The sequence below is a fragment of the Globicephala melas genome, chromosome 8, assembly GCF_963455315.2.
Source record: "Globicephala melas chromosome 8, mGloMel1.2, whole genome shotgun sequence".
In the NCBI taxonomy this organism is placed as follows: Eukaryota; Metazoa; Chordata; class Mammalia; order Artiodactyla; family Delphinidae; genus Globicephala; species Globicephala melas.
The window spans coordinates 4,851,477-4,877,927 of NC_083321.1; the positions used below are offsets into that span (position 1 = coordinate 4,851,477).

The following is a 26,451-nucleotide window of genomic DNA, read 5'->3' on the forward strand; positions in this document are numbered from 1 at the left end:
CCCCAGACAGCACGCTCTGGAGAAGGGCAGAGGCAGGAAAAGCTCGCGACGTGACAAGCAGGAAAGTCAGCCGTGATGCTGCACCTACAATAGAAATCACGCAGAGAGCTGTGAACGTGCGCGTGGAGAAAGGCCAGGACGCACCTCAAGACGTTAACAGCGGCTATCTCTGGGTGGCTATCTTATTCTCTCCGGTATTTTTCTGGATGTCTTCCTTCCTACAGTGAACACAAATGTTACTTTGTAACAAGAAAAAACGAAGGCTTTAAAAGAGGGGTGCACGCATTCGTCCTTAGAGGATCGCACGGTCTAGGTGGGGAGGTGGGTCTGGACTCCGGGGACCCCCCGGGTCTTTCTCACTAGGCCACCTGTGGGGGGGTGGGAGAAGCGCCCTAGCCCTCCATTAAATTGCCACAGGCCGGGGTTGGGGGGACGGGGTGCGATCTATTCGACCTCCAGGTTCTGAGCTGTTTGGGGGTGCAGAACAACAGGAGAAGGAAAGGATGGGGCAGAAGCACCCACAGCCCCCCAGACAGCCCAGCAGGACACTGCTGGCGGTCGCCCAGTGTGGGAACCTACCTGAAACGGCCTCACGGTTAAGCCCCTCCAAGCCCCAACGTGGGGAAAGGGATTTTTCACTAAAGGGCCAAGTAACAGCGCATCCCAGGCAACAGACTGACCAAATTAACGCCGATGAAAGAGGCAGGGCCCTTGACCTCCCGCCCTCCAACCCAGCGGGCAGGGTGGACATCACCTCCACCCCTCGCTGAACCAACTGCAGGTCCAAGGTCACGGCCCCCGGCGGGAAGGACCAGCCCCCCACACATAGAGTCTCACGCCCCAAGGTCCCCCCAAGGCCGCACCAACCCCAGAAGCTTCCTCCTGCCACAAGGGCAGAGCCAGGCCCAGCACAGGCCGCCCTCCACGCTGCAGTTTCTGAGGCCATAAACAGCTTCACAGCTGGCAGGCAGCTGGTTTCTTTTTGTATTTTAGCAATTGATTTTCTCCACTGCCCCCCGGGGGTAAGTGGTTGGACAAACACTGAGACCACAAGCTGGCACCCAGGCCCAGGAAACCGCGCCGAGCGGCCGCAGGGTCACAAGGCGCAGAGGAAGTGGCCAGGCCGGGCACCGGCTCCGCTGGAAACCCGAGGCCCGAGCAGCTGTCCCCCCGCACGGCCCACCCCCGGCCTCCAGGCCAGCACTCGGGGAGGCTGCAGCCCCTGGGAACCACCAGCCAGACAGGCACCCCAGCCTGGAGCTGGGGCTGTGTGCACGGTGTCACCCCTGCCCTGCGTCCAGGGGTGGCCGGATAGCAGCCAGGTTAGCGCCAGCCCTGTGACCCCCAGAGGCCAGCCCCACTGCCTCACTGAGCGACGCTGAGCGAGTAACCTGGCCTGTGTCCTCACAGGTAGCACTCGGGTGTGGATAAGGTCCCCAGCGAGGCTGGGAGGTCCCATGACAAAGCGGGTGAGCCCCGGAGCTCGAGGCCACCGCCCCAGAGCACGTCCCCTCCCAGCGGCACTGAACACACACCCAGGTACCCATGGGGGTGGGGAGAGAGAGACACATTTGAACGAAGTGTGGCCGGCTGGACAAATTAGAAGTGGGCAGCCTGGTCCCCCGAAAGGCAGGAGTGCGGGCTGAGGGCTGTCAGACAGCTGGGGACTTGCATGAGGAAGTCTGCGTCCCACCTCTTCAGGCAGGTGGCTCAGTTCTTTAAAAAGCCCACACGGGGGCCTTGCTGGTCCACACGGAGGGCAGACCAGAGGTGTCCCACAGACGGCCTTGGTGCACCACATGTGGCCGCCCCCGGGGCCCAGGCGGTGCAGGGCAGGGGCTGGGGCAGACCCTGAGCCACGCTGTCCGGGTTCAGATCCCATCTCTGTCCCTTCTTCCGTGGCCTTGAGCGAGCTCTGCCTGTCCTTGGCTATGAAGCAGGCTAGCCACAGACCCTCCCTCACACAGCGCCACCCTCCCCCCCACCCCCAGCCCCCAGGAGCACCAATGAGCACAGAAACGTTATTACTGGGCTTGCCCACCCTGCCCAGCAGTGGAGGCCAAAATCACAGAGTGGGCTGAGCCATACGAAAATGCCACCTCTCTAGCTCAGAGGTGGTCAAGCATCAGTGGTTTACACGGTTGAACCCAACTCAAGCGCCCTGCACTTGACAGCTTATAAGGCACTTTCAGAGATGCGATCTTGTCCGATAACTCCCAGGTCGACGAGGCACGAAAATCCTGCATTTCATCGGGGTCACAGCCACGTGCTGCGGGATCCGGGACAGACTCAGATGTCTCGACTCCCACCCAAGCCTGTCCCTGGGGGCGGCCGGGAAGGGACATGGGGAGGCCCCTATTGGCACAGTCGCCGGAGTCGTTCCCGGTCCCAGGACGACCAAAGAACCTCAGCTCTTCCACAGCAAAAGCTCTTGAAGGCAGCTAGCCGACTTCCCAGCTCTCTCCCCGGGCCTGGCGGGGCCCACGGGAAGCCAGCATCCCTCCCTCCTCGTGGAGGTGGGAACAGAGCCTGACACACCTCTCGAGGGGCTGGCAGCGTCTGAACAGAGGCCTGAAGGAGCCCCAGGGGTCAGCCCAGCAGACCCGGGGCCTCTGGTCACCGCCCCCAGGGCACATGGAATTGGAGAGTCGTCCCAGGCCCAAGGGCACAGTCAGTGGTACCCAGACAGGGAATCTGCAGCTGTCACCAAAGCCAGAGAGGGCACGAGGGGCACATGGCCAGGAAGGGCAGCCTGGGAGCTGGGGGGGTCTACAAGGGCCTGGACCCTAAGAGCCCAGAACTTGTCTCCAAAGCTGAGGGGAGCCGTCTCAGCTCCGGGGTCAATCTAGGGCCAGGTTGGAGCTGGGCTCAGCTGCAGAAGCAAGGGGCATGTCCGACAGGCTAGGAGGGACGGGGCTAGTAGGGGAGGGGGGTGACCGTAGTCTAACTCTGCGGCCAGTGGACACGGGCATCCGTACAGCTGACACACCCAGGAGGCGCCGTCTGCCTTGGGCCCCAGCCCCACGATGACACTTTTCTCTTTCTAAGAATATGACATGCTCCCCTCTCCTCTTTTATTAGGTTTAAAAGTTAGTCTTCAGACTCAGACACAAAAGAACACATGCTGTGTGGCTCCATTTCTGTGACGCTCCGGAACAGGCAAAACTAATCCGCGGTGATAGAAGTCAGGACAGCGGCTGCCTCCGTGGGGCGGGGGAGCTGCCAAGGGCACCAGGGAATTTTCTGGGTGGTGGAAACGTTCTGTATCTGTCGAGGGGTGGTGGTTAGGCTGATGTATACAACTGTCAAAGCTCATCAAAACGTACACTTAGAATCTGTGCACTTTATTGTCCGCAAGTTATACCTCAATTTCTTACAAAAAAAAAAGTTAGTGCTTGGGCTTGTTACACAATTTCCTGGGACTGTGCAATCTGATTTTCTTGCTGTTAAAAATTCACGGTCCATGGCTGAGAGCGGCAGCTGCCTTCTGTTTGCAGAGCCGACGCCAATCACAGCCCGGGCGGCGGCGGCCTCAGCCACAAGGGCCTCTTTTCTTTTCCCTTCGACCTACTTCCCTGATAAGTGACAAGACAGCCAGACTGGGAACAAACGCACCCCTTATTCCTTGGCCCTGAGCCTCGGCTAATCCTCCCGGACAGACGGATGGATGTGAGGGGCCCAGTTGTCAGTCTGCCCGTCAGACCCGACAGTGGACGCCTCTGTTCCTCCCGCTGCCTCTGCCGGCCACATCCCCGCCGTCTTTTTGTTTCCTGTCCCCGAGAACATCTGTTAAAACTCCTTCTTGGCAAGGTGCGGCAGGCGGACTGCAAATCACCAGGCCCCCAACTCCCGCCCTGCCCCGACGGCAGCCTCATCTGGAAAGGCCGGGGCGGGGGGAGAGCATGACACCCCAGCACAGCCTGGCCACCCCCAGGCGGTGAAGCCACACGCCCTGGACACGGGCCCACGGGTCACTCGCCCAGGTTGCTCAGGCCCGGAGGAGAGGGGCGCACGGCCCAGAAGCCTCCGGGCACGAGGAACACACAGGGACAAAAGTCAAAACAGCAGGGCAGGTCCCACAGAGGTCCAGCCCAAGGGCAGCAGGAGTCTCCCTCGGACGTGGTGGCAACTCCCAAAGAAGGCCCCGCTGCTGCCGTTTTTAGCCCATTCCACATAATTGGAAAAACATGGGGAAAACCAAAGCCAGCTGGGCACCTCCGTCTGTGCAGCTGCGAGGGAGGGTGCGGGGAGGCCCGTGCTTCAGGCTGGAGGGCGTGCGGGCGCACGGCCTGGCCCAGGATGGGCTCCTGGCCCGCTCGCGCCTGGGGGACAAGAGTCACTCGGCCCCCCAGGTCTCACCCAGCCCCCAGCAGAGCCAGAGCTGAGGAGGGGCCACTTGCTGTGACATCCTTCCCAGTCTCAGAACCTACAGGACCCTCCCTGGGGACCTGAGACACGGCACCCCAGAGCCAGTGGGTGTTACCCAACCCGCAGGGCCGTGGGACATGAGACGCCCCTCAGGCCAAAGGCAGGGAGTCCCGAGTCTCCCATCCTGAGTGTTCCGCCCCCCCCACCCCCGCACCCGGAGCAGGGGGAGGTCCTCTGATCTCCCCAGGTCACAGGCGAGGAAACTGCAGCTCGGAGGGCTGACGGACTCCCCGCTCTGCCGGCATCCAGCAGCGAGCGATTCCGCCCCCACTGCATCCTCTGCTTCTCGGGGGACCCCTACATGTCCCTGGGATGTCGCAGGCCCCCATTCTCTGGGGTCCGAGCATCACCCCATCTCAGTTCCTTCCTTGGGGAAGGCAATGACCCCTACACAGGGCTGGCTCTCATTTGCTCAAAATCAGGAAAAGATGGGATTCACACATGTCACAAAAACTTCTTCACCTTCAGCTCCACGAAGCAAAAAAGGTCAGACGCCTGGGATGAGAGCCCCAAGAATCCACAAGTCACGCCCTGGCTTCAAATCCTGAGGTGTTTCCGGCTGTGCGGGTGGCCCGACCCGCTGCCCAGCGGCTGCCTGAGGCTCGTGTCCAGTGCAGAGGCAGCTCTCCACCTCCCATGCCCTATCCCTTGTCGTGGAGACTGATTTGCTGGGGCCGGGGAACCTGGATGTGACATAAGGGGCCGAGCAATTCCAACACAGCCAGGTCCCTGCCCCCCCCAACCCAGAAACCCTCCAGCCCGACGCCGGCCTGCATCCCACAGAAAGGAGAGCCACGTGCCCGGCGCCCTCACCGGCTGTGTGAGGAGGGCTCCCCAAACCCCACGCCCCCTCCCAGCTCCTCTCGGCACCAGCTGGCCTCCACGTCCACTTCTGGTTCCAAATGTCCAGGGAAGAACTGCTCTCCTGCCATCTTGCCTGCCTGGCTCCTAGTTCAAGTTCAAATTCAAGCACAGTTCATATTTGTGGGGCATCCAGGCCTTCCTCTCAACAACCCCATGAATCGGGTACTACGATCATCCCTTTTTACATCTGAGGAGACAGAAGCACAGAGAGGCTGAGTCAATTTCCCAAGATCACACAGCCTGGACGTGAGTTAAGGTATCGTAAAAGGAAGACTGGACATAGAAAGCCATCACGTGATTGAAAATCACTCTTCAATTCTGGGTTTGCCTGAGACGGAATTTCCTTTTCACCCCAAAAATCTTTGGCAGGCTCTCAACCGCAGACCAAAGCCATGTTATATCTGTTGCCTCTGACACAGCCCCTTCTGGATGGAAGTCACACCTGTGCGGGCTTTGTCCATTTCTGTCTTTCCCGAAGGCCTTTCCTCTAGCCCAGGGCCAGTTCCTGAGCCCCCACTGTGTGGCCTGGGCTCTTCACCACCACCCCCCCAGCACACTGGACCTCACCAGTTCCAAAGCCAAGAAGAGATCCCCAAGTGATCCCAGGGCCTCCTCGGCCAGCCCCGGAATTCCATCCTCCCACCGGACACACCGGGCCTCAGAAGACCCTGGCGGCCCTCCATGGGCACCGCTCTCTTCCGGCCGGCGAGGTGTCTGCACCAGGTCCTCAGAGCTCTGCTGGTGACATTCAGTAGGATTTAGTGTCTCATTTTCTTCCCATTACCCTCGTGTTACCAGCCACCGTCTCCAGGCAGCGTTCGCATCTGATACCCTGCACGTCGTCAGCACTCAAAACCCACATTCCACGTGTAATTTATGTCCACCAGGATGCAGAACTGCATCGCCGAAGGAGCCTGGCAGCTCAGAAGGCCGCCTGAGGAAAGGAAAGCGGCTACCGCGCTCAGGTGATAGGATTGGGCCTTTTAATCAAACATTGTCCTTTAACATGATATTTTGTGGCAAGGAATAGAAACCGGAGGGTGAGAGACCCGTGTCCTAAAGCCCCCAGTTTGCCACGGAGCCGTCACTTTTTGTGACATCTGAGGCCCGAGGCCCCATTAGGTCCTCGCTCACAGAACCGTCTCTGACTCGCTCTGTCGTCCAAACAGACAGAAAGGCCCTCGGGGACAGGACCCCTTTCTCACTCATGCCCGGCTGAAGAATATGGAGAGGTGTTTGAGAACCACCTCGAATTTCCAGAAAGCCATCTTGGGGTCAAACCCTTGAAATGCTCTGAGAAGCTTGTGGGTTTCTTCTCGACTTCAACGAAAACATTTAGAAAATTGTTTACCCTTTCCCACCCCAGCTGCCCCGGACCCCTTTAACTTCAAACAGGTCCAGGGCAGAAGGTACAGGAGCCGCCATTGACCCCCGGAACCAACCAGTGCATTACTGGGAAGCAAGTGGGGTGGGAACCAGTCTTATAAAAACCAGGACCCCAGCAGTCACATTCTCATGCAAAGCAAGGCTCCTGTCCCATGGCTTCTGTCCCTCTGTGAGCTCCTCCCTCCTTCTGACCTAACACCCTAGACAGGGCAGCTGGAGCAAAAGCAGGAGGACGCAGGCTCAGTGTAAAGACAGCCCGCGCCTGCCTCTGTGCAGACCCCCACCCAAGCAGGAGCCCCTCGGAATGACAACAAAAACGTTTTTCTTCCGCGCACTTGGCACTCTCCAACTGGGTTATTTGTAAAAGTGTGCTTCACGGCTCGGGGGGCGCAAAAACAGTTCTGGTGAGACCAGGGAAGGTGGCCGCAGAGCTGAATCCCGGGGAATCTGCGGGCTGGCCGTCCTCCTGAAGGAGGCTGGGAACCAGCTTCCGACAGGAAGGACAGGCTTTGCTGCTAATCCCCCAGTTTCTACCCACCCCCACCCCCCCGCCCGCCGTAGGTGTCGGTATCAGCACCCACTGCAGAGCTTCCAGCCCCTCCTCCAGGAAGCCCTCCACCCCAGGCCTCCTCGCCCCGCAGTTAATGCCTGCAGAGGGAACAAAATGCTCTCAAAGGGCTCAACCCTGGGCAGTGGTCCCCAGAGCTCAGAGGCTCCAGCTACTGGGATGCTGGGAACCCGAAAGGAGCCTACAGCCTCGGCCTCTTCTGGTTGGAAAAGAAATGGGGCCTCCCCCAGGAGTGGCAGGACCCCTGGACAATAGAGGTAAACCTAGGCCCTTGGGCCTGATGAGCTGCCAGTGGTGTGAATGGGGGGCATGGCTGCTGTATACTGTGTACCCACTACTCACAGGGCACCTTGTAGGCACTTTCAACTCCTGTTAATGCACTGGGTCCTCCACAGCTTCCCTGGCAGGGGGTGGTCTGTGGCACCCACCCTCATCTCACAGATAAGGAAGGGAGGCACCAGGCACCATCCACGCCAGACGACCAATAGCTCTCTGTACCCCAGGGTAGCCTGGGCAAGTTGCTTCTGGAACTCCAGGCTTCTCCAGCTGTGCAACTTCACTGGACCATGACTCTGGGCTTCTACGAGGGTTCACACCTCATTTTTGCCCACACCCCACTCCTGGGCCCCTTAACAGAAGCGGTTGCACAAGGTCCCCCGTCGGGGCAGGCACTACTGCATGACCCACCTTTCTGGGGGGTTGTGTCCATCCCTATTCCTTCCCCAAATGTCCACATGCAGCCTGGCTCCAGACACCCGGAGTGGGCAGAGATGGCAACCATGCCTGCATTCCCCTCCCTCTCCCAGAGGAGACATCACCAATCGATCCAACACAGGGTTCGGGCAGACAGCACCCATCGATGGCAGCAACAGACGCCAGATCCAGATCCTTCTAGCTCCAGGGCCAAGCCCCAAGCCAGCACTCTCACGGCAGCAGGACTCGGAAATTGCAAAAACACAAACAGAACAGAAATGTCCGACAAGGGAAACATGGTTCAAAGGTATGCCCGCTTGATAAAACATTCTTCAGGCACTAAAACGCAGGTTTTTGAAGCATATATACCTCTTGTCATTGCAAATGCTCCTGCAATAATGTCAAGTGAAATGTATAGACACAGGTGGACAAAACAGCAGAGTTAGATACATGGAAATGTTTAGACCATCTCCAGATTTCCCTTAGTTTCTCCAGGACACAAAGCAGAACTGGCCCCATATCATGCAAGAACCACTGCAAAATGAAAATGCAGAGCCCCTTGTGCAACAATTATTAAGCATTTCAAGTCAACAACAGAGTGTGAAACCAAGCACGGGGCCCTTCTGAACTCGAGGCCCCGTGTGACTGCACAGATCAGACACCTGTGAGGTCAGTCCTGATACCAACTGCTTCCTGCCTCAGAGCAGCCCACAGGCTCTTCCTTCTCACTGTTCCTTCTCCCTCCTAATCCTCTAAGCCTCAACTTAAATGGTGCCTCCTGGGAAGGACCTTCTCTGGCCGTCCATCTCAGGTAGGCAGGCCCCCCCTGCTGGGCTGGGCTGGGCCCTGGATGTCCCCAGGGACAGGCTGTATCCTGGATGCGTCTCATTTCTGGGAGAGCACATCCTGAGGCCCACACCTGGCAGTAAAGGCCCCCAGGCAGTGCGATGGAGAAGGGCGGCACTTCTTTAAAAACAGCACGAGTCTTTGAAGCAGCAAGTGCCCGAAAACCAAAGGGGAGAATCAAGAGGTGCAAAAATACCTACAGCAAAGAGAATCACCTGCGTGGGGGGGCAGGAGATCAACTGAACTTGGTGCATCCAAAGAAAGCTCCCGTTAAGGATGTGTCCACAACCTAAGTTTCCACGGCATGCCAGGGTATGGGGGTAGGGGGTAGGGTTATTACAGCACAGAGTCCATGTGAATGGGATGCAAGGATAAAAATGAATTACAGGGACTTCCCTGGTGGTCCAGTGGTTAAGAATCCACCTTCCAATGCAGGGGACGCAGGTTCGATCGCTGGTCGGGGAACTAAGATCCCACATGCCGCGGGGCAACTAAGCCCACGCGTTGCAACTACAGAGCCCATGTGCCCTGGAGCCCGCAGGCCTCAACTAAAGTGAAGCCCGCGCGCCACAACGAAAGATCCCACGTGCCACAACAAAGATCCCACGTGCCACAACTAAGACCCAACAAAGCCAAAAATAAATATTTTTTAAAAAAATGAATTATAAATTCCATAACAACGCTCATGAAAAAGCAGAAAAGCAAAGACATGAGCTCCCAGGAGGGCCCGAGGTACTACAGCGGTGGGAGCACTTGGAAGGGGCGGGAGGAGAGGAGGATGTGTCTGCTGGGAACCTCCTTTCGCACACTCTCTAACACCATTGCTCTCGTTACAATAAACACAGTTTTGATTTAATAGCCAAAGACAGCCAGCTTTTAGGGTGCGATTGCGCATGCCGGCAGTGCGCTTGTTACTTGGGGTCTCTGCCCATCTGGCACAACCTCGTCTTACAGATGGGAACCTGAGTTCCAAGGTCGTTCGCCCATCAGGCAGCAGAGCCCAGATCTGACCTGAATCCCGGCTGTTCGGCTGTCAGCGCTCAGAGCCCGGGCCGCGTGAACCCCTCCCCAAGGAAAGCAGATCGTGGGGCACCCAGGCTGGTGGCTGCCCCTCCCGCCAGCCGCTCCCTGGCTCACCTGCCTTGCACGTCTGGCCGTTGTCCTGAAGCTGCACACCAGTGGGGCAGGCGCACGCGTAGAAGGGCTCCCTCGGGGACAGCAGGCACAGGTGGGAGCAGCCGCCGTTGTTCTCCTCACATTGCGTGTGGTCTGGGGAGACAGGGCAGGCGGGAGAAGGTTCCGGATGGGCCCTAGACACCCACGCCCCCCATTCCCAGTGTGCGCATCCTCCCCGCCCTGCCCCCTCTTCCCGATCTCCTACCACAAGAAACCCCATCTTCCTAAGGGCCCCTCAAAGGACACCTCCTCTGCGGAGACTGTCCCCAGCCCTCCCTGGCAGGATCCCAGGACCTGCCTGCGTGGTAAGGGGAGGCCCTGGGTCGGGGGGGTCCTGGAGCAGAGGCCTGTCTCTGTGACATGCCTGGACCCCATGGGCTCTGCACAGAAGCTTGGTGGCCACACATGGCCACTGGGCCGAGCCTCTGGTAGCTGATGACAGTGCTTTTCATTCTCCCAAGCCCTTGCACAACCAGCGTGCAAATGAACTGACAAATACTCCTGGCATCTCACTCTGCCCAGGACAGGGTGGAGGGTGGTACCCATGAAACGTAAAGCATTAAACCCACCTGCGTGTAAGGACCACGATGCTCTCCCCAGAAAACCACTCCAGAGAGCCCCACCCCTGGGAGCCCACTCTTAAGTACAAAGTTGGAACCTTCAACAGCACCGTGGCCAGAATCCGCCCTGCTCCGTGGTCCCCATGGGAACCAGTGGGGTCCCGTAAGAACAGGTGGTGGTCCTCGTGGGAGGGGGCGAGCCCGAGGCCCTGGCCCTGCTTGCTGGCTGCCTGTCACAGGAGCTTTTCACCATCAGGGACCCCTGCCACGACCCCACGGGGACCCCAGGCTGAGAACTCTGACTTGGAGCAGATTTTTCATGAATAAACACGTAACTTCCACTGGGCCTTGAAAACAGGGCAACCTTCCTTGGGAATCCCTCTGCCACCCCCGAGGACCGCTGGGGCATGACCCTGCCTGAAGCCACCCCGACACCAGCTCTGCAGAGGGGCCTCTCCCAGCCTGCCCCACCCCCAGCCTGGCCCCGACTTACAGTAAGGCTGCCGCTCTGGGCTGAGCACTTGGATATCCATGGGCGAGTAGAGAGCGCTAAGGATCTCCTTCCTCTTGTCTCCAGTCCTCTTGTTACAGGCGTGGATGGAGCGGGTCTGCCAGTCTGTCCAGTACAGAGTGTCTCCAGAGAGCGTCAGGGCAAAAGGGTGCGTCAGACTGCCCTCCACGACCTTCTGCCTGTGGGTGGGTGGGGGGGAGGCGGGTGGAGGAGCCGTCAGGGGGTCCCCACTGTGCTCCCCATTTTGAAAGCCTTCCATTGTCACTGCTGACCCATCGACATCACGCAGGACAACAGGAGCGGTGATGGAGCAGCGTGAGACCAGGCCAGGGCATCCCAGGAACCCTCTGCCAGGGTGTGCAGGGCACCTTCCAGACCCAGCCAGCCTCCCGCCACCCCTGACAGTGACGTGGGGGGCCCTGCACACCCAGCTGCTCCCTGTCTAACCCGTTTCCAGAAGGGGGGCTATTGCCAAAGTGCCCCACAGAGAAGAAAGAAGGAAGAAAAGTGGCAGGGAGGACGCCACACCTGGTGACAACAAGCTGATGAGAAGCACACCTGTCCTGCCTGATGCTTTAACAACGTAACACAAATCGGACCAAAGTTACTGATACTTGCTCATTCCTATGATGTCAATAATTTATATTATCAAAGCAAATTAAACTTGTATCAGCGTTAAAAAAAAAAAAGCTATTCTCATCTGTGTATTCATGATACCCAGCAAACGAGAACTTGTTTTTAATGAGATTATGGACGACGATAATAGAATCGTAATTCACACAGCTGGTAGTATGCGATTATCTGGTTTAATGACCCGCACCCCACTATAGGCTTCCTGAGGTGGACACTGTGGATGGGTGGTCACCATCGTGTCCTCAGTCCCTGGTACAGCACTGAGGAGGGAGTCACACTCAAAAGGTACCACTGAACAACCAAAAATCATACACTCGCGCTCTTTCCCAGCCTGACCTGACATTGCCTCTTCCCTGTTTCCTTCATGTCACTTTTTAAAAAGATTTATTGACTAAAAAGGATCATAAGATAATACTATGAACAACTATATACCAACAAATTAGACAACCTAGACGAAATGGATAAATTCCTAGAACCATACAATCTTCCAAGGCTGAATCGTGAAGAACCAGAAAATCTGAATAGTTACCGATAATTAGTAATGAAATTGAATCAGGAATCAAAAAACTTCCCCAAAACAGAAGTCCAGGTCCAGATGGCTTCATAGGTGAATTCTAACAAACATTTAAAGAAGAGTTAATACCTATCCTTCTCAAATTATTCCAAAAAATAGAAGAGGAAGAACAGAATAGCTATTACCAAAAAGACAAGAAACGATAAATGTTGGCAGCGATGTGGAGAAAAGGGAACCCTCGTGCACTGTTTGTGGGAATGTAAATTGGTGCAGGCACTACGGAGAACAGCACGGAGGTTCCTTAAAAAACTAAAAATAGAACCACCATATGATCCAGAAATCCCACATCTGGGTATTTTCCCAAAGAAAATGAAAACGCAAATTTGAAAAGATATATGTACCCCTGTGTTCACTGCAGCATTATTTACAATGGCCAAGATATGGAAGTAACCTAAGTGTCTGTCGAGAGATAAACTGAATGGATAAAAAAAAGATGGTGTGTCTCTGTGTGTGTGTGTACACACACACACACACACACACACACACACAATGGAACACTACTCAGCCATAACAAAGAATGAAATCTTGTCGTTTGTGGCAACATGAATGGACCTGGAGAGTATTATGCTAAGTGAAAAAGGTCAGACAGAGAAAAACAAATACCGTATGATTTCACTTATATGTGAAATCTAAAAAACAAAAGAGAAACAGATTCATAGATACAGAGAACCAACAGGTGTTTGCCAAAGGGGGCGGGTAGGGGAACAGATGAAACAGATGAAGGAGATCAGAGGTACAAACTTCCAGCTACAAGATAAATAAGTCATGGGGGACTTCCCTGGTGGCTCAGTAGTTAAGAATCCACCTGCCAATGCAGGGGACGTGGGTTCGAGCCCTGGTCTGGGAAGATCCCACATGCCGTGGAGCAACTAAGCCCATGCACCACAACTACTGAGCCTGCGCTCTAGAGCCCATGAGCCACAACTACTGAGCCCATGTGCCACAACTACTGAAGCCCGCACGCCTAGAGCCCATGCTCCACAACAAGAGAAGCCACCACAATGAGAAGCCCGTGCACCGCAACGAAGAGTAGCCCCCCGCTCACCGCAACTAGAGAAAGCCTGCACGCAGCAATGAAGACCCAATGCAGCCAAAAATAAATAAATTTTTTTAAAAAATCAAATCTTAAAAAAAAAATAAGTCATGGGGAAGTATGTAACGTACACATAGGAAATACAGCCAATAATACTATAATAACTTTGCTTGGTGATGGGTGGTTAACTGTTCTCATTGTGACCATTTCATAATTGAATCACTATGTTTTACACCTGAAACTAATATAATATTGTATGTTAATTATAACTCAATAAAAAATATTAGGGCTTCCCTGGTGGCACAGTGGTTGAGAGTCCGCCTGCCGATGCAGGGGACGCGGGTTCGTGCCCCGGTCCGGGAAGATCCCACATGCCGTGGACCGGCTGGACCCGTGAGCCATGGCCGCTGAGCCTGCGCGTCCGGAGCCTGTGCTCCGCAACAGGAGAGGCCGCAACAGTGAGAGGCCCGCATACCGCAAAAAAAAAAAAAAAAAAAATTAAAACCCACACTCATAGATACAGAGAACAGAACTCAGAGATACAGAGAACCCCTGCTTCCAGGGGACGGGGGTGGGTGAAATGGGTACAGGGGATCAAAAGGTGCCAATTTACAGTTATAAGATGAGTAAGTCCTGGGGATGTAACATACAGCACAGGGACTACAGTTAACAATATTGTACTGTATACTTAAAAGCTGCCAAGAGAGTGGATCTTAAAAGTTCTCATCACAAGGAGAAAAAAATGTAACTCTCTATAGTGATGGATGTTAACTAAACTTATTGCGGTCATCATTTTGCAACATACACATATAACAAATCACAACAAATCACGACATCATACACCTAAAATGAATACAATGTTATGTGCCAATTATATCGCAATCAAAAACCAAAAACAGGACCTCCCTGGTGATGCAGTGGTTGAGAATCCTCCTGCCAATGCAGGGGACACGGGCTCGAGCCCAGGTCCGGGAAGATCCCACATGCCGCGGAGCAACTAAGCCCGTGCGCCACAACTACTGAGCCCACGCTCTAGAGCCCGTGAGCCACAACTGCTGAGCCCACCTGCCACAACTACTGAAGCCCATGTGCCTAGAGCCCGTGCTCTGCAACGAGAAGTCACTGCAATGAGAAGCCCGCGCACCTCAACGAAGAGCAGCCCCCACTCACCACAGCTGGAGAAAGCCCGTGCGCAGCAACGAAGACCCAACGCAGCCAAAAATAAATTAATTAAATAAATAAATTTAAAAGAAAAGAAAACCAAACATACAAAAAAATGTCTTGAGGTGAAATTCACATATCACCAAATCAACCATCTCAAAGTGCCTAATTCAGGGCTGCACAGCACGTTCACCACGTGCAGCCATCACCACCAGCTGTTTCCTAAACATTTCCACCCCCACAGGAAAACCCTGAATGTACCAAGCAGGTACTCCTCGTCTCCCCTCCCCCCGCAGCCCCTGGAGACAGCCGTCTGCCCTCTGTCCCTAAGGATTCGCCTGTTCTGGACTTTTCACATCCATGAAGTCACACGATATGTGGCCTTTGGTGTCCGGCTTCTTTCACTTAGCAGCATGTTTTCAAGGCCCATCCGTGGTGTGGCATCCACCCGTGCCTCATGCCTTGCAATGGCTGAGCACCGCTCCATGGCACAGATATGCCACAATCTTGCTTATCCATCCGTCGCTCATCTGCTGGTGGACATTTCAGCTGTTTCTACCTTTTAGCTATTGTGGACGCTCCTGCGATGGATATTCGTGTACAAGTATTTACTTCGATACCAATTTTCAATTCTTTGGGGGCATAAACCTAGGAGCAGAATTGCTGGATCCTACGTTAATTTGATGCTCACACCCTGAGGAGCCATGAAACTGCTTTGGATGTAGGGCTCTTTAGCCTTTGCGATCCCACTGAGAATGAGCATTCTACATTTTGCTATAAAATAGATGCAGATGCCACCCCAGACCCTGCTTGGGTGGGATGTCAGACATGGGGTGTGCACTGTTATGGACCTCAGCTCTGAAAAGGCCTGCAGGCCTCAGGCCCCCAGGGTTTCAGGTCTGAGACCACTGGCCTGAGTTGGGAAGGATCAGCCAACGCCCAGCTGGGACTGGCCAGGGCCCCGTGGGGAAGGTGGGGGCCCAGAGCCAGGCGGAACTTACCGGAAGGAGCCGTCCAGGTTGGCGCGGTGGATGAAGCTGAGCTTGGCGTCCGCCCAGTACAGCTTCTGCTCCTCCAGGTCGATGGTCAGCCCGTTGGGCCAGTAAATGTCCGAGTCCACAATAACCTTCCGGGTGCTGCCATCCATCCCTGCCCGTTCGATCCGGGGTATCTCTCCCCAGTCTGTCCAGTACATGTACCTAACAAGGAGGACAGAAGCACGATGAGAAAAGCTCGTGTTTGTTTCGTTTTTGATTTCTGTCTATATGAATGCAAGCATATGAAACAGAGACAGTGAATTTGCCCTGAAATCTCGCCCAATGTTCCGGGCCGAGGGTATCATTACTCCCGATTTGCTTTCTAAGCAGTCAGTAATATATTAATTTTTTCTTTTTTTTTGGCTGCACTGCTTGCAGAATCTTATTAGTTCCCCAGCCAAGGATTGAACCTAGGCCCTCGGCAGTGAAAGCGCAGAATCCTAACCACTGGACCACCAGGGAATTCCGTGTAATATATTAATTTTTAATCAAAGTTGGATAATCAAATATACTTGTTTCCACTTGTTCTCATTTAGCAACATATTCTAGGTATCCTCTTCTTACTAGTCGAAACCCTCCTTGTTCTTTTAATGGCTATAGAGTACGGTAAATTATTTAAGTGAAACCACTTTGAACGTTTGCGTTGCTTCTGAATTTTTGCTACTATGAAAACGCTGTAAATGAACTTCTAAAAGGCAATTAAAATATGTAAAATGGAATATTATTCAGTGCTAAGAAGAAATGAGCTATTAAGCCATGAAAAGACACAGAGGAACATTAAATGCATGTTACTAAGTGAAAGAAGCCAACGTGAAAAGGCTATACATTCTATGGTTCCCGCATACGACACTGTTGAAGGTAAAACTATGGAGACAGAAAAAGATCAGGGGCTGCCAGGGACTGGGGAGGGATATGCACTGACGGAGCACAGAGGATCTGTAGGGCAGCAAAACGATTCTGTAGGATAATACAACCATGGATATGTGACATTAAATCTTTGTCAAAAGACAAAGGTTAAATGTACGTGGGTATACAGGAACTCTCTGTACCTTGCCCTCAATTTATCTGTGAGCCTAAAACTGCTTTAAAAAAATGAAGTCTGGGGCTTCCCTGGTGGCGCAGTGGTTGAGAGTCTGCCTGCCGATGCAGGGGACGCGGGTTCGTGCCCCGGTCCGGGAAGATCCCACATGCCGCGGAGCGGCTGGGCCCGTGAGCCACGGCCGCTGAGCCTGCGCGTCCAGAGCCTGTGCTCCGCAACGGGGGAGGCCACAACGGTGAGAGGCCCGCGTACCGCAAAAAAAAAGAAAAAAAAGAAGTCTGTTAAAAACAACAATGCATAGGTGAGGTATTCACTGAAACATACCAGTTATCCTGGGTGGGTTGTGGGTGAGTCAGCTCTGCTGAACCATGTTCTTAGAGTTTCCAGCCAGAAACCACCGCCTCCTTAGAGGCTTCCTTATTTGATGTCCCTTCACATGAGCAGAGATAATAGGCAGGCATCTGGGCTGATGGGTTCAAACCCCACCAGTGCCCAGATGTCCAGGCGGGGCGCCCTCCCAGCATGGCTCTTCAGTGGAGAGCAGAGGGAACCGCACCAGCCTTGAGGACATGAGTCCCTTGGGTTTCTGGCCCAGTCGGCTGTGGACAAGCCATGGGGCACAAGGGGTGGCAGACCTGTTTCACTTTACTTTGTCCACCGGTGTCTCTCCGCAGAGAAGGGGGACAGTGCCTGGATTTCCCTTGGAGGAGCCCCGCCTCCACTCGAGGTTCATGAACCTCTCCAGGTGGTGTGTCTGCTCCCACACCCCCTCCTGGAGCGGGCACAGGTCAGTCCTGAGCAATCAACAAACCCCATTACCCTCAGCCTTAGTGGCCGCTTAGAGACAGGCAGATGGGAGTCGGCCTGCAAGGGGAGGGCAGGGGGCTCCTGGGAGCCACCTGTGCCCTCGTGGGAGGGTCTGCCAGGGAAGACAGCGCAAGCCCGGATGGGGAGAGGCGGGGCCGTGGGACACAGTGGGAGCGAAAACAGGCCACTTCTCAGACGCCCTAGTTGCTTGGGCCCACAGGCTTGCTTCCCTTCGAGCTGCTTCTCTTACGGATCAAGTCCCCTCCCCGCACTCCCTCTCCACTCCCGCTCTCAGCCTCCACATCTTCAGAGGTAAAACTTCATGCCTTTCAGCAAAGCCTGAGCTGCCGTCCACCAGGGACCAGCAAAGTCATCAGGGACGTGGGGAGAACAGGCCCAGCCTTGCCCTTTGGTGGGGGTCTCTGTCCAGCAGGAGAGAGAAAATGACACGCACACAAGCTGCCACTCCCCCGAGATGGGAGCTCCGAAGGCCACCCCCGTCCACGGGGCCGTGGGGCCTTCCCAGAGGGGTGTCACTTCGGAGCTGGCACTGTCGCCACCTGCTAGACGGGTGATGACAGATGATGATAATGAGCTCCTGGGGGCTTCACGTGCGGCGAGGGGCCAACCACACCCGGCCATCGTCACCAAGCTCCCCTGCTCTCCAGCCCCCATGGGGACAGGGAACTTGGAACACCTCTCCAACAAGCTCTCCACTCTGCTCTCCACTGAAGAAGTGACGCAGGGACTATTCCCATTGGACAGGTGAGAAAACCGAGGCTCCGGAAGGCTGCGCTGCCCCAGGTCACAAGCTCTGGGAGCACAACACGGTTCTCCGGTTGAGGTCAGAGCCTGGCCGCTGTCTGACCCACCCCCCAGCCTGGGGTGGTGGCGAACTTCTCCGGGCACCCGAGGCTCTCAGCAAAGGCTCCCGCCGGCCTGGTGCAGGCACCTTTCTCTCCCTGTGCTTTTCCCACCCCCAGCAGCCTGGAAAGAGCCCAGCCCTCCCGCCGGCTGCCCAGAAGGTGTCAGGAGAATCAGTCTCAGAGCCATCCACTCACATGCTCCTGAACGCTCCTTGGTGGCCAACGGGAAAGGCCGGAAAATGTGCAGGCTCAGGACCTCCGCGAGGAGCATAATTCACATTCCTTCCCCCGGGTTTCATAACAGAGGCCCGGCTGGTTTCCTTAAATGGGGAATTTGCGAGCCACCCTGTTCCCAGAGCCCAGCTGGCGTGGATGTGCTCGTGCAGAGCCTTCAACGCTGCCACAGGCCCAGCCTAGCTCCACGGAGGAAAATCAACTCCTGAAGCAAAGCCCTGCAGCCTGGTCTCAGCGCGCAGAGGGCAGAGGCTGGCTGCGGTTGTGGTTGTGTGTTATTTTAGGGAAGGGCCATTTTGCATCTTAAAGAGGGGGTTGGGTTTCAGCCCGGCTTTAACTCGAGACCCAGGAGCCACTGCAGCCCCTCATGGGCTGGGACAGGCCCGGGCCACCCCACAGCACTGGGCTGATGTCTTCCCGGCCCCAGGTCCTCAGGGCCAGAGAGTCCTCCCTGGAGCCCGCTCTGCTGCCCAAGTGGGCACCTGGTGCTGGGAGCGGAGGTGCCTCCCCAGCCTCGCCGGGACACCTGCCCTTTGCCACCTGTGCTGCTGAACCTGACCAAGTCCAGGCCCTGGGGTCTGTGGTCCTCCTGGCTATGGGGCTCTTGGTCACGTGCACCCTGAGGTTGACGTTCAGACTGAGAACCTTCCTTCCTGATGACGTAGCAGGGGCAGTATCTCCTCATCTAAGGAGGGACCCTAGTTGTGAGGCAGAAAGGCTGCGTCACGAGAGGACAGACACACGGAGACAACAGAGGTTCCAACAGGGCCAGGAGGAGGCAGTGATGCTCCCTGCAGACACGAGTGTGTGGCCAGGACAGAGAATGCAGCCCCCTGTCCCCACTCTCAGGACTCAGTCTGAACTCATGGCAAGGACCACCGCCAGGCCAGTGTTCGGCAGAGTGGGGCGCTGCCCATGGTGCCTATGCACTGGCCTGGAGTCCTTCCCTCCTGGGCAACGGTGTCTAAGGGGATGGAGCGGACACTGCTAACCTCGATCACACCACAGACGAAGCTGGGACCAGAGTCCAGCGTTCTCACCGCCATTCAATCTGGTGAGTGGGACACTTAGCACCACCACTTCGCTCCGTCACGCATCAGACACATCACTGGGGCGGCGGGAGATGTGGGGGAGAGGCTGGGGCCTCAGATATCCTGCCCAGGGCATCAACACCAAAGTCAACTCTACCTCAGGGGCAGGGGTGTGATCCCAGCAGGATCTGGGGGAAGAATTCAGAGGCAAGATCAGAAAAGATTTCAAACATTTAGTAAGAAAAGACAGGGCCAGAGATGGACCAACTCCTAGGGATGCTACAGGCAAAGCCAGACTAGGTGTGAGCATGAAGACGACTGCTCCCAACCAAGTACCAAGCACCTCCTCACTGAGCACTTCCCAACCAAGTACCAAGCACCTCCCAACTGAGCACTTCCCAACCAAGTACCAAGCACCTCCCAACTGAGCACTTCCCAACTAAGTACCAAGCACCTCCCAACTGAGCACTTCCCAACCAAGTACCAAACACCTCCCAACTGAGCACTTCCCAACCAAGCACCAAGCACCTCCCAACCGAGCACTTCCCAACCAAGTACCAAGCACCTCCCAACTGAGCACTTCCCAACTAAGTACTAAGCACCTCCCAATGGAGCTCACACACACACACAAACACTCAGCTTTCAAACCAGCAGCTCCAGAAGGCTCCAGCTATTCCGACATCAGAAGCCAGTCTAGTGTGCCTTCTCAGTCAACACGCCGAGAAGGCCCCCGTAAGGAGGTTTACTTGGCCACCAAAGCGCCCCCTCACCCAGGGTGCTCCCCTAGCTACCCACGCACCTGCACTGGCAGGACAGGCCTCTGCCCCCCAAACCTCATTCCACCCACCCCAGGGTGGGCTGAGAGGTCCTTCCAGCCTGGGCTACAGGCAGTGCGGCCAGTGTCACCACCCCTCCAGGGCAGGGGAGGGCACTGCCAGGGGCAACAGCAAGTCAGGGGCATCAGGACCAGAACCCAGAGTCCTACGGTGTTTCTGTTCCAGATGCCCAACAGCCGTTTCTGACACATGAACAGCAGAGGAGTGCGCAGACCCAGCAGTGGGTCGAGCACGGCCAGGAGGCAGGTGCCTAGCTTGATGCAGCCTGGCTAAGAGTGTGTCCTTCCCAGGCGGCAGGAAGAGGGAATAGAGGGCCGAGGGATGACCGAACGAACAGCTACCGTTCATGAAAGTCTGCAATGAGCCTGGCCTGGCTGGGCAGCTCGGTCATCTCCCCACAATCTCTCCATCCCAGCCTTCAACTCTGCACATGTTCTTAGCTTTGCCGCCACTCACAAAACCCCACCTGGAACTCATGGCTGGGCCCTGAGCCTTCGTAGGTCACGTGAGCTCAGCCAGACTGGGAGGCAGGGGGAAGCAGAGGGCTTCCAGAAGACACCAGAGAAACCATCTGCAGCAAGCTCCCCTTCTGGACAAGGAGTTTCACTTTTTCCCCCCGTTTTCAGCTGATGCAGTCATAAAGGAAGTGAAAGGTGTGAGTTCTACCTGTCAGAGCGCTCGCACCTCCTCGGACACCGTCACACACACATCTGGGACGTTTAGTGATTCGAATCCACGGCCAAGCAGAGGCAGCGAGTTTAAAAAAACCCACAACACAGGGTATCACGGGGAAATGGTTCTCAACAACAACAAATTCTGAAAGCGAACCCATTTAAGACTGCCGCATTTTCTCTAAAAAAGGTACGTGGGCTCAAGTAAGTTCAAGAGAGAAATCACGACCCCACCCACTCGCACCAGGGAGCAGAGGCACTGGGTTTACCCGTGAGCGGGGTCCAAGGCGATGGCCCGCGGCTGGTCCAGGTCCTGCCAGAAGAGGACCTTCCGGGACGTCCCATTGAGATTGGCCACCTCGATGCGATTGGTCTCCGAGTCCGTCCAGTACAGCTTCTTGCCGACCCAGTCGCAGGCCAGGCCGTCGGGCGACACCAGGCCGGAGATGACCACGTTCTGCACGGCAGCCCCCGTCTGGTTCAGGTAGGTCTGCTTGATGGCCTCCTCGCTCACGTCCGTCCAGTACACGGCTCCCTTGGAGAACTGGAAATCCACCGCGGCCGCATCCTCCAGGCCGCTGACCACAATGGTGGACTCCAACTTGACTCCGCCGGCGTCCACCAGCCGTACGTCCCGGCGGTTGGCAAACAGGAGGAGCGGCGAGGCTGTGGGGGTAGAAGCAAACCGTGAGGACCGCAGGCTGAGCCGCAGGCCGCACAGACCAGGACGGGGGGCTAGGTGCCTGGACCCCGCCCGGCCCGTGCCCGAGGCTCCCGGTTCCTTCCTTCCATCCCCAGCCACTGCCGGGAAGGCACCTGGGCGGGCCCAGCCACCCATGCAGAGGCTCTTTCAACGCAGCAGACGGCGCTGCAGTTCCTGAAATCACCGTGTGTCCCACCCAGGCCCCTCCTCTGCAGGGTAGGAGGACGCGCAGAGGGTTCGAGGTCAGGACCGTCTCCGGGGCTCCACCCCTCCCACCACCACCATCATTATGTCACGTCTACAGTTCTTTGTGGCAGCAGGGACACGGCAAAGATCAAACACAGGGGTGTAACAACTACATCCGAGCTGGGCATCCTGACCTCTTGCGAGGAGGAGATGGCCACCAAAGAACTTCTGTCCCTAATCTCACCCCTCCCTGCCCCAGGCAGGTACAGACAGGTGATAAAGAGTGAGCATCCTCACAGGCTGACGGCTCTTTGAAGGTCACTCACGGCACACAGAGTTGGGCAGGCTCCTCTCTGGGCCCCCTGGGCTCTCGGCACACAGGCCTGGGCTGTGGGTGACAGTTCACCCATTTTACAGAAGGGTAAGACAAGGCTTCGAGAGGAACCAAGTTCAACAGCACACCAGGTGCCACACTCCGGAACAGGCATCGTGTGCTCGCTGCACAGGTGTATCTAGTTTGTAAAAAGGCATCACTTTTCTGTGTATACGCACTTCAGTAAAAAGGTTTTTTTAATTAAAAATGGAAGTTTCCCTGTTTTCCCAGCTGCTACAATATGCTGAGGGTCCCAGTGGACCCTGCACTCCAGGACGGCTTGTCTGCCCGTCTAAGAATGCCCTGCCCTGCCCAGGGCCAGCACACAGCAGCTGCTCTATAAATACATTTCACCCACCCCACTAGCATCCTAGCATCCTAATTTCAAGACAGTGAGTCACCTCTGCTCTGTGAGAGGTGAGAAGGGAAAGGGCGGGGTGCCCAGAAGGGTCTGGGTCCCCACTGTCAGCCAGAGGTTCCACAGAGCAGAGTGGCAGTGACACACACCACCGGAGGCGCTGCCGGCAGTCGGGTGCCTTCCGAGGGTCAGAGGCCGGCCGGTCGGAGGACGGTGGGCAAGGGGGTGATACCCAAGATGAGGGAGGGTCCAGACCTTCAGAGGAGGAAGAATCGTACAGACCAGAGGCAGAGGGCCTTCGCAGGAAGAGTCGTGTGGGATCTGGAGGCCCGTGGACCGAGGCAGAAAAGCTGCTGCAGACACCCCGCAGCACATGCAGGGTGACGGGTGCCCCCAGAGCACCTGCCCATTCATCGTCACCAGGGCCCTGCCGGCCACTGGAGCACAGACGACCAGTAATCCCACCCCGCCTGCGAGGTTCACCGTGCCCGGCCTCCTGAGATTCCTCCCCTCTCATCCGGCGAAGGCAGGACCGGCCCGGGTGGTTCCTAACCTCGGGGGTCACAGAGCCCTCTGATAAGCTGACCCTCTCACCAGAAGCAGACACGGGCGTGCACACCAAAGCCCCGTGACATTCCCCCACCAGGATGGACCCAGCTCCCGCCTGAGAACCCCTCGCGAAGGCCAGCAGGGAGGACGCTGGCTTCACTCTTCTCTAAACTAGCACCTCTGGACGACAGTGCAAGGGACCATCTCAGGAGGAGGCAAGCTCCCCGCTGCCACAGGTATTCCATTGGGAGTTGGTGGCCACAGGTGAGGGACGAAACTCACCCGGCATCAGCATCAACAGATGGATGGCCCCGCAGACAGCAGTCTCCAATCAGAGGCGTTCCGGCCCCCAGGGGAAGCGCTTTGGAAGGAGGTACCCACGGGGCGAGTCGCCAGTCCCAGCTGTTGGCCAGACACCCAGTAAGTTAACCCTTCCCCGCAGCCGAAGTCCCAGAGGCCAGGGAGCCTGGGCTGGGGGAGAATCAGGAGGCGGGGAGCCCTGGAAGCTGCCCCCGCACAAAAAATCCTAACTCTGCTCTGCTCTTTCTCCCCAAACTGGAAAGACCACATTTTCCCCGCAGTTTACACTCTGGGCAGTTCAGGTGCACCCTTCAAAGGCCACAGGTGATGGGGGGTGGATTTCAATTTCCTGCGCTTTTCCCAAACTGAGACTCCTAGGAGGGCCAGGGCGGGCAGGCTCTCTCCAGGAGAAGCCACTCCTGCTTCAAAGACATCTAGAAACCACCACACACTCAAGTCCTAAGTTTGAAGAGGCACCCACTTCACTCTCCGGTTACCCTGGGGACCCATGGCGATGGGGGCCTCTTGTGGGGGGCTGCCCCCCCCCAGCTGGCACCTACCCTCCCAGTGCCCCTCCTAGGGCTTGGGGAGCCCCGGCTGATGCGGCCTCAAGCCTACCAGGGGCCACGGGTACCCTGGCTCATCTGGGAGATGTGGCCGCCTGGGGCCCCTCCTTCCCCACGGGAGGAGGGAGGCTGGGGAGGCGGGCAGGATTAGAGTGGCCAGCTGAGGGGCTGGCATCAGGACAGGCTATCCTGAGGAGTGATGCACTGGGCTGAGACCGCGACAGAGCCAGCCAGTGGGCAGGCAGCGGGGTGTCGTGTAGCACATGCCAGCCTGGCTGGGACACACAACCGAACCCAGAACCCACCCTCGTGTCCTGTATGACGTGGGGGGAAAAGACAACAGGCGACCCACATGATGGGTAAGGTGATGTCAGTTATGCCTCACAACATCGATGCTGCGGTTTGCAAAACAGAGCAGGGTAAAGGATTGGGGAGTGGGGTCTGCCGTTTCACGTAAGATGGTCAGGGTGGCCTCGCTGAGAAAGTGACACCTGGGCAAAGACTTGAAGGGGGCAGCGAGAGAGGGCCGGATGGAGGGCATCCTGGCAGAGGGGATGACCAGTGCAAAGGTCCTGGGGCGAAGTACGCAGGAAGCGGCAGATGGTCCTCTGTGCTCCTTCCCGAGGTGACAGGCCCACGGGCCCAAGACCCTGTAGGTCAAGGGGTTCAGGTGTGTATCTCCCAGGTGAGGAGACTGCAGCTCTTGGAAGGGTGCTTTGACCTGCCCCAGGTTACTCCAGGGATGATCTCTTGACCAGTGGCCCAAGCTTTTGGGGCAGCGAGGAGAAGAAACAAGCAGTGTGAGGAGGGAGAGGGGTGCAGGGCAGAGGGGCTGAGAGCTGGACCGGCAGCCCAGCCGCCACCGCACCCCAGGACTCACGCGGGGTCACCTGGCCACCGCAGATGCAGGAACAGCCCTTTTAGGAAATACCGCAGTGTCTGGTATTAAGGACCATAAAACGTTTAAACCCTCTCCCTAGAGACGGGCCTCACAGGACCTTATCCCAAGGAACACCTGAAGGAAGGAAAAGGTCCTAGACACAATATTCGCTGCAGCCTTCCTTATAATAAGAAAAATAAACAAATAAAAAATCTCCAACATTGGGGTACCTAGTCTGTTCTCTCAGCAGAAAGTTGTGTCCGTTAAAGTAGTAAGAAAATGACTGCAGTGACACCAGAAAATGTGTAAGAAACGTTAAGTCAACACACAACGTAGCTATAAACCCCGATCTGTACTAGAATTGCGGGTATGAGAAGGTGCTAGGTGGGGATGAAGATTGAAGAAAGGACTGCGTGATGAAAGATGACTTTGTTAAGCCTCTGGATAACTATCTTGAAATGTTTTAACCCCAGGTTCCATTTATGCTGCTATGACATTCTCTGTGCAAGTTCTTTTTTTTTCAGGACCACGTATCACAAGGGTACACAGACCGGGTCGGCCCCCCCGAGTGAGCAGCCTGGAGCCAGCTCAGGGGCACGGCTCAGATCTGGGCCTCTCCGAGCTCAACGTCCTGTGAGATGGGGGTCCTCACTGCACCCCCACCTCAGAGACTGTGAGGCTTCAACAGAGCAATTCATACAAAGCCTCAGCCCGGTAGCAGCACATGTCAGGCACTCAGTGAACACCAGCCGGGGCAGCACCTGTGCTGGTAGTTCATTAAGAGTTTCTTTCATCCAGTCCCGGGCCGGTCCTGCTACACAGGAAAGCACGTCAGCTCAGACTCTCGTTCAAACCCCAGCCTGGCCTCCAGCTGCGAGATTTGGGGCCAGACTTTTTATCTCTGCTCTGAGCCTGTTTCCTCATCCATCCAGCAGGAAATGGTAACGACTTAAAAGGCGCCGCTGGCTGCTGTGGGGCTGCAGTGCAGAGCACCCGGCAGGTCCTCAAAAAGTTACCTGTCGAGGGGCTTCCCTGGTGGCGCAGTGGTTAAGAATCCGCCTGCCAATGCAGAGAACACGGGTTCAATCCCTGGTCTGGGAAGATCCCGCATGCTGCGGAGCAACGAAGCCCATGCGCCACAACTAGTAAGCCTGAGCTCTAGAGCCCGTGCGCCACAACTACTGAGCCCGCGAGCCACAACTACTGAGCCCATGAGCCACAACTACTGTGCCTGCGGCCTGAAGCCCGCGCTCCGCACCGAGAGAAGCCAACACAATGAGAAGCCTGTGCACCGCAATGAAGAGTAGCCCCCGCTCACCGCAACTAGAGAAGGCCCGTGCGTAGCAAGAAAGACCCAACGCAGCCAAAAATAATTAACTTTTTAAAAAGTTACCCATGAGCTACCACGTGACCCAGCAATTCCACTCCCAGGTGTGTACCCAAGAGAACTAAGAGGACTCAAATAAATACTTGTACATGCATGGTCACAGCAGCACGATTCACAGTCGCCCAAAGGCAGAGGTAGCCCCAATGTCCATCCATGGACAAATGGATAAACAAAACGTGCTCTATCCATACCATG

General features: G+C 56.2%; 1 protein-coding gene across 2 annotated transcripts in view; it reads right to left on the reverse strand.

Moving 5' to 3' along the window:
• Window positions 1-26,451, reverse strand: part of LRP5 (LDL receptor related protein 5) — a 108,594-nt gene that overhangs the window by 58,501 nt on the left and 23,642 nt on the right. For both annotated transcript variants that reach the window (XM_030833262.2, XM_030833261.2), the window contains exons 2-5: window positions 21,224-21,620; window positions 15,435-15,632; window positions 11,015-11,211; window positions 9,923-10,054 (exon numbers count right to left, since the gene is read on the reverse strand). In XM_030833262.2, the coding sequence (XP_030689122.1) occupies window positions 9,923-10,054; window positions 11,015-11,211; window positions 15,435-15,632; window positions 21,224-21,620 (924 nt within the window). The remainder of the gene's footprint in view (window positions 1-9,922; window positions 10,055-11,014; window positions 11,212-15,434; window positions 15,633-21,223; window positions 21,621-26,451) is intronic.